Here is a 9933-nt window from a genome sequence, read left to right as displayed (position 1 = left end):
TTGCAGTGACATCCCAAAGCCTTTTCCACACAGCACAAGTTTTATTGGTCCCCTGGATCCTGGCCTGGGAGGTCCCTAGGGCAGCACAGAGAAGTAAAGGTGAAGACCAGGGCCCCATCCAGCCAAGCTGCTGAAGACCCAAAAATGGATCCTGTTTCTATCTCTTTTAGTCCTAGCTGGGAGCTCCTGCGTCCCAGCAAAAGCCAACTCTTCTTCTTTGTGGAGCCTCCGTTGATCTGGGTTGGTTTTGATCCTGAATGCCCACTTCTTGCCCCCCAGCCATGCGACACACCCCTTCCTGTCCCTGAGCTGCAAAGTACAGAGGGAAACTGAGGCATACAGACATCAAAACTATTACAGAAAATTCTTTGTCCCACCCCCTGAGAGGAAGGGGATGTATGTCCCTGGGGTCTGCAAGGAGCTGGAGTGCCCCACCCCCTCTCCACACTGCTACTGACCTACCAGCAAGGGAGAGGAGAGCCTACCATGTCTGCTGGGGTGGGGGTGGTCCCCTCCCCCTGACCCCACAGCTCACTGGGGCTGGGGCTGGAGCTGGGCCCAGCCACACAGGGAGGAGCAGCCTGTGCACTGGGACTAGCAGAGGGCAGGTCAGTCCCACGTCGCCTGCCAAGGGCATCTATTCTGGGGGAAAGGGAGAAGAGCGGATGCTCCTCCCTGTGTTCGGGCCCAGCAGGGCTCTTTGATGGGGTCCTACAGCCGCTCCCCTCCCACGTGTAGTGCGCCATCATAAACACAAGCCCTGGCCTGGCTTTCCTGCTGGCCCCGGATCAACCGTCCGAGGCCAGCAACTGCACCCTATCACCACGGGGGAGGTAAGGGGTAGCCCACAGCTGGGACATGTGGTCGCAGCCCAAGGGAGCTTGCACCAAAGCTTTGGCAAGACCAGGCACAGCTCCTGGAAAGGGGACCCCCAGCCCTAGCCAAGCAACAAACTTCCTGGGGAAGGGAGCAGGAGAGCACCCCCTGCTGAGCCCACAGCACAGGGCATTGGTGCAGGCCTGTGAGCGGAGAGCGCCCCCTGCTGAGCCCTCACCCTGCTCTCTTTGGAGCCAGCACTGACTGCTGGGGGAGACCGCCCCCTACTGAGCCTCTGCCCTGCTCCAGGGGATAATGGCCCATGAGCTAGTCTCCTCTGCCAGGCCCTGGCTTCCCAAGGGCTGCCAGCTGACTCCCCTGGTGGCTGGTCAGTGTGTCCCCTTCGTGGGGGCGGCAGAGCAGTAGGTCCCTGGAAGTGCTTGAAGGTCCCTGGAAGGGCTTGACAAAGCCCTGGCTGGGATGATTTGATTGGGGATTGGTCCTGCTCTGAGCAGGGGGTTGGACTAGATGACCTCCTGAGGTCCCTTCCAACCCTGATATTCTATGATTCTATAAGTGGCTGGGCCGTGTCCCCGTCCGCTCCCCCAGCGCTACGGGCGGTCAGAGCATGGCCGTCCCCCAGAGCTGGGTGCAGGGCCCTGGGCTGTGTCCCCTTCTCCGCCTCTCCCTGTGCTATGTGCTACTGGGCGCACGGCCGTTCCCCAGCGCTGGGCGCGGCGTCCTGGGCCGAGTCCAGGGCACGGGCTGGCTGGGACTGGGCGAACCCAGGCCTCACCACCAGCTGGTGGAACACCCCCGGCAGGATGCGGAAGCCGAGGTGTTGCAGGTGGCGCAGGGAAGGCTCGTTGTGGGGCAGCACCCGGGTGTACACAGGGAAGCCGCGGGCGTGCAACTGAGCCGCCAGCGTCCCCACCACGGGCGCCATGTAGCGCTGGCCGCGCCGCTCCGGGAGCGTGTAACCGTGCATCAGGGCAGCCAGCGGGTCGACGAGGGTCCAGGCGATGGGGGGCCCCTCAGGGGCCAGCAGGCAGGCGTTGGGGAAGTGGCGGATCAGGAGACACAAATAGCGCAGGCTCCAGCTGTTCCACCCAAACATCCAGGTGTCGCTGAGTAGCATGGCGTGGGCGGGGGACACGGGGGCCAGCCTGAGCTCCTTGTTAGGCCTGCAACACAGGGCAGGGGGGAGAGAGACACGGGGTGGGGTGAGCACAAAGGAGATTGACCTGGCAAGGGGAGGGGGCAGAATAGAACCAGCCTGGGCAGGGGAAGGGGTAAATCTAGGGGTGGGGAGTGGGGCGCAACTGAACATGGGAGGTGTGAGCATAGGGGGAGATTGACCCAGTTTGGGGGGTGGAGTGCAGGGGGCTGGGGGGTTGACCTGGTACAAGGGTGAGTGAGCCCAGGGAGCAGAAATTGAGCTGGTATGACATGGCACAGGAGGGAAGCAGGGTCCAGCGGCACCATCTTCCCAGTTTTGGGGCTGAGATGGGCTGGACAGAAAATTGGGGGTGGGGGTGTTGCCGAATGTCAAACTGGGGGGGCATGGAATGTATTCTGTGGGGGAGGGGTGTGCCACCCAGCTCTGAAGAGGAGCCCTGGGGGGAGGGGATTGAGCCAGGCCCTGGCACATGGCGGGAGGGGATCAACGCACACCGGAGGCCTCGCACAGGGGCTGTCTGACAAGGCCCAGTCCAGCCCCAGCAGAGTCATCACTGCTGATGGGCCTCGGCTAAGCTCAGTTCCCTGAGATGAAAGCACCAGGGCTCAGCGGGCAGCGAACCCCCTGCCTGGGGACCTGCCCACTGACAGGGAAGGGGGGACCAGGGGGTCTGTGCTTGGTGCGCTGTTAGCCTGGGGAACTCGTTGCCACCATCTCTAGGGTGCAATGGAGGCCTCTGGCCTGGCACCCCAGGGTCCTTCCCTTCCCCCAGCCCCGCTCCCCCCTCCATCTAGCCCAGGCTGGTTGTGTACGTTGCCCCATTCTCTCACACACACCCCATATCTTGGGGGGCACCTACCGGTACTGGGGCATGGCAGGTGGGTCTGGGTGCAGCAGCGGCAGGTACGGATACATCTCCATTTCAAGCCCCCTGGCCCTGGCAATGTCCCTGATGGTCTCGTATACCCCATCCTGCAGCCCTGCAGGGACACCCGTGCACTGTCAGCAGGGTCCCCCTGAAAGGTGCCCATGGACGTGGGGGGCCAAGCCCGGTGGGAGAGAGCAGCAGGGAGGGGCCAAGGGCCACTGTGAGCCGGTATGACCCAATTGGGGGTTCCCAGACTTGGCTCATTCAGGATTCCGGGTCTGGATGGAGAAGAGGCCCAGTCAGGTGCCTTGGGGCTATTGGCCCGTATGTGGGGAGGGGTCCAGATGAGCTCCTTGGGGCTACTGGCTTGGGGGGGAGGGGGAGCAGGCGAGCTCCTCGTGGCTATTGGCCCATGTGGGGGGAGGGGTCCAGGCCAGCTCCTCTGAGTTGTTGGCCTGTGGGGGGGAGGGGTCTAGGTGAATTCCTTGGGGCTATTAGCACATGGGGGGGGGGACTCAGGTGGACCCCTCAGGGCTATTGGCCTGTGTGGGGAGAGGGGCCTGGGCTGGCTCCTCAGGGCTATTGGCCCATGGGGGGGTAGTGTTCCTGCCCCCCGTGTGGCAGGTGCTGGATGGAGCAGGGCTGGAGGGGCTCACCCTGTATCTGGAAGGCCTGGCCCCAGTCCACGGCACGGCTGTTCCCCAGCAGGGCCCGGCAGGCACCCTCGTCCCGGTAGAAGGCCGTGTACAAGTTGGTGCTGAAATCACTTGGGTCCCATGCCACCTGCAGGGGGACACTGCCTGGGTGTGAGCGCAGCCTCTGCCCCCCCCCCATGACCCTCAGGGATGGCAATGGGGGAGCAGGGCACAGCAAGCCCCAAGGCAGAGATTGAGGAGGGGGGAAGGAGCCCTGTGAACAGAGCCAGGGGGCTTAGGGCAGAATGGGCCTGGGGGGGTCTGGGCAGCAGGAAGGGGAGACAGGCTGTGGGGAGGTGGGGCAGACAGAAGGGGGAGGTTACACCAAGCAGGGAAAGGGGCAAGGAAGTTGGGGAGGGGAGCGGGGCAGTGATGGCATCAGGCGGGGGAGGGGAGCGGGGCAGGGATGGCGTTGGGGGGGAGGGGAGTGGGGCAGGGATGGCGTCAGGCAGGGGAGGGAAGCGGGGCAGATGGGAGGGGCCCAGCAAAGGCCGCACTTCTCTGTTTGGCCGGGTGAGGACGATTTTGAACTCTGGCCATGAATCCACCAGCACCTCCTGGCCGGCCGGGTTCCCACGGTTCACATGCATCACAGTGCCGTAGACCTGCCAAGACACAGGGTCAGAGTCCGGGGATGTCCTGGATCCCCAGGATCGGTGCTAGGCCCCAGCTTTTACTCTGCCCCTTGGAGGAGCCCTCAAAGTGCCAGCCCCCCAGGGGGCCCCACTCTTCCTGCAGAGCTGGTCACCGCCTCTCAGATGGAGCCTCTGGACTCCAGCCCTCCCGGTGCCACCCACTGAGCCAGACCCCTGGAGAGACCTGGCCGCTCTTCGGGGGCTCCGACACCCCAGCCTGTGTTTGCTGTGACACGCGGCAGCATTGTCAAGCCAGGCAGGTTTATGAGTCACGGAGCAGCCTGAGGTCAGCAGAGAGAACTGAGGGTAAAGCAGTGTCCATTGCGGTCAGCCAGCGCCCAGCCAAGCTGGGGTGAAAGACCCTTTCTAGGCTGTCTCTGTCTCTGTCTGACCTCCTTGGCCAGCTCCAGGTGAGAGCCTCCATCTTTGTCCAGCACCCCCCCACCTCCCAGTCCTGTGCTCTCGAGCTGGGGTCTCTGCTCAGCCTCCCAGCTGAGAGGCAGGAAAATCCAGGAGTCAGCGGCACTTGCCTTGTTTCTCTGGCCCCCTTGATGATCTGGGTTGATTTTAACGAGTTCCTTAAGGACTCTTCATTCCACCCACACAGGGAGGTGACACCCACCCCTATGTCTCTTAGCCTGCCCTGAGAGTAAACTAAATCTTCCCCATCACTTCTGCAACTAGGTAGCCATGCAACACATGGGGGAAACTGGGGCACACATAGTGTTGTAAAAATATTACAGAAAAATCCTACTTTATTACATCTCTTCCCTCTTTGAAGCCAAACTGGGCAGGGTCACTTTAACCAGTGACTGTCCTGGTGAAGTTTGAACACACAAATGCTATCCATAGAAGCCACAGCATCTTCCCCACCCCTGTCCTACCAGGCCCTGTCAGCATGCTGACAGCTGGCTCTAATCAAACTCCCCCTTTCCAATACACAGCTCAGAGCGGGTCTGTTCGCCGACACTAGCAGGGGGCAGTGGGGAGTTTTTATGCAGCCTCAGCACCCTTTTGCCAGCCCAAAACCTTTGGGTTTGAAACTGGGATGGGCTCCAGCCACTACATTCCCCCCCCCCCCCACATCTGCTAGGGAGTGAGGAGGGTCGTGACCCCCCCTTCCTCCATGTGTCGGCTATCTTGGCTGCATCCTGGGGTGCCATGACCCCTAGGCTGAGGTAGGTAGGGACCCATTGAGCATTTGGGAGATGGGTGTAGGTTTGTTCCCCATGTCTCTGGGGCACTGGTGTCTGAGGGTCTGGTGATGGAGCGGGCTCCTCTATGCTGGTTGTGTCCCAACCCCAGGGCTGTGTGTATGCCAGGAATCAATTTCCCCTTCTGGGGCTAACCTGTTGCCCTCACCCCAGGCCAGAGCCCCCCTGTTGGCGGGCTGCGATTCCAGGTCTTAACCTTGGCCATGCCCTGCCCATGTCTGCCCATGCTCAGCTGGGGCTTCAGTTCCCCCCAGGTTCAGCTCTGACTCGGTTTCCCCAGGGAGAGCAGGCTGTGAGCTGGCTCCCTTGGCCACAGTCTCAGGGAAGTTCTGCTGGAGCCCGTGTGACTCACGTCCTTGTGGAAATTGGGGCGGGGGGGATGTTCCTCTGCCCCACTCAAATACAGGGGTCTGCTGACAGACAGACAGGTGTCCTGGGCTTAACAGCCTTTCCTTAGTGTTACAGGCAAGGGGGGAAACTGCTGCTCCCCCCGGGTCGAGCTATTTGCCTTTTCACTGACACCTCCAGTGTGAGCCTCTGCCTCCTGGGGTTCAAACTCTTGGCTGGGGCAGGATCAGGGACTGGATTTTGTCCTCAGGTGATACAGAAAGTCTCAAAAGGAGGTCAAAGCCGATGTCCAGGACAACCCTGACTGCCAGGCCCCTCCAAGTCCTGTGTCTGTGCTGGGATCCGAGCTGTCGGTAGGGCTTCTCCCAGCAGGCGGGTGGCTTCCATTTAGGTCACACCCTGGGTCTTCTGCACACCTCCAAACCCTTTCCTGTAAGCCTCAGGTGTCAGGTCAAACATAAGCAGTGGATCCTTTTCAAACAGTTCCCAGCCCCCAGTATTAAGGCCGTCCATCCGGCTGTACGGCTTTGGGGGACCGCGTATGGGGGTGAGACAGCAGCACCAGTCCGCAGGGCCAGCCAGGTTCAAACCGCAACCCTTCTCAAAGGCAGTGAGGTTGGTGTCTACAGCCCCTCCTCCTCCTCCTCAAACTGGGACAGTTTGGTATCCAGCTCCCTGCAGAATGGGCATCCCTGGAGCCTTTGCCCACTTACCCCTTGGTGGGTTCTCTTGCCCCTCCACATCTCCAGATCATGCTTTTTTGCGTTTCTTCACGTTTTTGCTGCTTCTCACAGCCATCTGGTTCCCCCTCATCATCTGCCAGCACCTTTGCTTTCCACGCTAACTCCCACCGCTTCAAATCTATTGGCGGGGAACCGGGCCGTGAGGACGCCCTGCTGCTGCGTCTGTCACGCTCGGCCCCGCATCAAACCCCGCCGGGGTCTGGAACCTGCTGCTGAGTCCCGTCACCCTTCTCCAGCCCGCAGTCAGCTGCGCCTTGTTGAACTTCCCAACACTTCCCTCTCTCTCCTTGCACAGGTTTGCGATGTGCTTCCGAGGGTGGTGGTTATACCCCGGGTTCTCGCTGTTTCCTTCGACGGAGTGTGTTTTGCTACGGGCGCATCCAGTGTCTCACCCCTGCCACGAACTGAAAGCAAACTGCCTGTGTCACTTAGCACGGAGAGCAAACTTAAGTCGCTTCCCCCACTGGGTAGCCAGGGGAAACTGAGGCACACATAGGGTTCATAAAAATATTATAAAAGCCCATTTTGTCAAGGGTGTAGCTGGACGGGGGCGGGGGGGGTGGCGGGTGGTCAGAGCCATGGTGAGGACCAGGAGGCAATTCAGGGGTGGGGGGTGGGGGTAGTCAGAGCCATACTTGGCTGGCACCCAGCTGTCCCACACTGTGATTGGCTGCCATGGAGCCGCCCACATGTTCATTGGCTTACGCAAAGCCTGCCCATACTGAGGTTGGCTGGCACAGAGCTCGCTTGTGCTCTGATTGGATGGGCAGGTCCTGGCGGCTACGCTGGGTGAGCAGCAGGCATTGGTGCTGGGTTTGGACTTTGGGAGGCAGGGGGGCGAGTGAGGAGGAGGCCCAGGGGGAGGCCCCCCCCCCACTACCTCTAACCTAGGGGAGGGGCTTTCCCCCCCCCCCACTGCTACCTTTAACCTGGGGGACGGGCCTGCCCCCGCCGCTACCGCTAACCTGTGGGATGGGCCTGCCCTCCCCACCCCGCTACCTCTAACCTGTGGGAGGGGTGTGCCCTCCTGCTGCTACCCCTAACCCAGGGTGGGGGGCCTGAGTAATGAAGTAGAAACTTTCCATAGTATCTTTCTGATGCCGATGTGTGCCTCAGTTTCCCTCTGCGTCCTGTACTGCTCTGCACAACATGTGAAGGGAAGGGACGGGGTTGCGAGTCACGTAGCAGCCCAGCTGGAGACCAGCATCATTAACCAAGGGAATAAAGTCTCCATACATGCAAGGAGGGTCTGGAGAGACCATGGAAATGCCAATGGCTGGGGTGGACGTTCACAGCGAGCGAGTGAGATTCCCCCCTCATGGCTCTGCAGCGGAGAGGCCCCCAGCTGAAGAACAGCGGCCGCGAGGGGTCAGGATACGGGGCTAACAGCCGGCTTTTGGAGGGTCTTGGCCTTGGCCTAAGAACAAAGGGACAGAGCCAGAGCCAGCCATGGGGCCCATGACAGCTTGGCTGGCTCATTGCCCTGGCTTGGCCAGGCTGGGCTGTGGCTTAACCTTTGATTCCCTGTGCTAACCTGAGGAGTCTGTAGCCAGGTGACTAATGAACTGCTCCCGTGTTTTGCAAAGGCTGCGGGGGGTCTCTGCCAACACACACTAGGGGCATTGCGCTGGTAGGGACCCGGCCCAAGCCTCCCGCGGGCTTCTGGCTCGGCTGCATTCGCTGCAGGGAGCCACGGAGAGCGACGGGAGGCCTGGTGTCAAAGGCCCAGTGGTGGAGGTCACGGGCCTGCCCCTGTGGAGCTGTGTGCAGCCTCGGGCCCCGGCCCACTACAGGGGTCGCTCCCAGGGAACTGATGACAGGCTGGGGTATGGCACAGCCCCTGTGGATCCATGAGAGCGTGCCTGGTGCCTGAATGCTGCCCCCTGACCTGGAGAAAGGGTCTTCCCCACATACTGCTACCCCCTGACCAGGTGGAGGGATTAGCCCTCCATATACCCCCTGACCCAGGGGATTGCACCCCAGCCCAATATGTGCCCCATCACCCAGGGGACTCTGAAGGACTTTCCCCTGCTCTCTGCCCAGCCCGAGAGTGGGAGAGTTCGGCCCTGTGGGGGTGGGCGAGTCCTGGTCACCGGTAGCGTGTCAGGCAGGCCCTGCCGTAGCATCCCCTCCAGCAGCCGCAGCTTGGAGGAACAGCTCAAGATCAGCATCACTGGCCGGGATGGATCTTCGGAGCTTCCAGCAGGACAGTGCGAGGGGCACCTGCAGGGCAGGAGACCCATCAGTTCCCTGTGACTGTCTCTCAACCCCAGAGACAAGCTGCCAGCTCCCAGCCTTGCCAAAATAGCAAACACTATGTGTAGACCCCACAATAGCTCACCCGTCTGTGCGCGGCCTCCTGTGTGTTCACCAGAGACCTTACAATAACTCACCGGTCTGTGCCCAGCCCCCCGTGCTCATCAGAGACCCTACAATAACTCACCAGTCTGTGTGCAGCCCCCTGTGCTCATCAGAGACCCTACAATAACTCACCGGTCTGTGCCCAGCCCCCCGTGCTCATCAGAGACCCTACAATAACTCACCAGTCTGTGTGCAGCCCCCCGTGCTCATCAGAGACCCTACAATAACTCACCAGTCTGTGTGCAGCCCCCCGTGCTCATCAGAGACCCTACAATAACTCACCAGTCTGTGCGCAGCCCCTGTGCTCCCCAGAGACCCCACAAAAAGAAGGCTGCTGTAAGGCCATGTGCTGCCAGGACTGTCCGTTCAGGGTTAAGGTGGCCCTAGTGCTCCCACTCACCTGGGGTGACTCCCTGCTAGGGGAAGGAGCAGTTCCTGGATGTCTGTGGAGCTGCGAGGTCCCTGCCTGTCTCTCCTTCAGGGGCTGCTCCAGCCTCTTATCCCCGAGCGAATGAACCATTAACAGAGTCTGTGCCAGTCCTGGAGCCCAGAGCCAGTGACATCCCTGCAGCCGCATGGCACAGTTGATTGGGATTTTGCTCTGGGCAGAGGCGGAGGGGCCTCCAGGGAAATGCAAATGTACCCACAATGCACCAGGGCCAGGGGCACAATGAGAGCAGGGGCTGCCTGCCCTCCTTGTTCACCAATACCCCTCAATCTTGATCTGCAGCCCCCTGCTATCCTAGCCTGGTCTTGGTCACTGTGTGTCCGCGCCGCACCCAGCACAAGGGGACCCAATGACCCTGAGTGTGAGCGCCCCACATCAGGAAATGCATTTCCTATAACATGCCAGGATTCAGCTTGGGCCTTCTCATCAAATTGGAAAGCCCCAGCCTCTTGGAAGACAGTGCCATGGAGAATAGAGCCACTTTGGGTCAGATCAGCCAGGTGGGGGGAAAAAAACAACAAAACCAGGGGACTGGTCCCTGTGACAAAGTGTAGTATTTTATGACCCCTATATGTGCCTCAGTTTCCCCTATGTGTTGCATTGTTACCCTGTGGGGAGAAAAGGG

At 60.8% G+C, this 9933-nt stretch overlaps 1 protein-coding gene across 1 annotated transcript; it reads right to left on the bottom strand.

Moving 5' to 3' along the window:
* Positions 1–27: 27 nt before the first annotated feature.
* Positions 28–9327, bottom strand: LOC141988638 (glycine N-acyltransferase-like protein 3). Its single transcript, XM_074954477.1, has 6 exons — positions 9261–9327; positions 8593–8722; positions 4057–4164; positions 3521–3647; positions 2856–2976; positions 28–2000 (listed from the first exon to the last, which is right to left on the bottom strand). The coding sequence occupies exons 2-6, from the start codon at positions 8668–8670 to the stop codon at positions 1517–1519; spliced, it is 918 nt and encodes a 305-aa protein (XP_074810578.1). The 5' UTR covers positions 8671–8722; positions 9261–9327; the 3' UTR covers positions 28–1516.
* Positions 9328–9933: the final 606 nt, after the last annotated feature.

The sequence above is a fragment of the Natator depressus genome, chromosome 6 (assembly GCF_965152275.1).
Source record: "Natator depressus isolate rNatDep1 chromosome 6, rNatDep2.hap1, whole genome shotgun sequence".
Classification (NCBI taxonomy): Eukaryota; Metazoa; Chordata; order Testudines; family Cheloniidae; genus Natator; species Natator depressus.
Note: the sequence above shows the minus strand (reverse complement) of the source record. Positions and strands in the feature narration are given on the sequence as shown.

Bases quoted from the DNA above. Each gene is read 5' to 3' on its own strand.
- LOC141988638 (XM_074954477.1), bottom strand. From the start codon at position 8,670: ATGCTGATCTTGAGCTGTTCCTCCAAGCTGCGGCTGCTGGAGGGGATG. The intron at 2,977-3,520 runs GTGAGCCCCTCC...GTGTCCCTGCAG, and splicing joins CCAGGCCTTCCAGATACAGG to GGCTGCAGGATGGGGTATAC. The intron at 2,001-2,855 runs GTAGGTGCCCCC...CCTGTGTTGCAG, and splicing joins CCTGCCATGCCCCAGTACCG to GCCTAACAAGGAGCTCAGGC.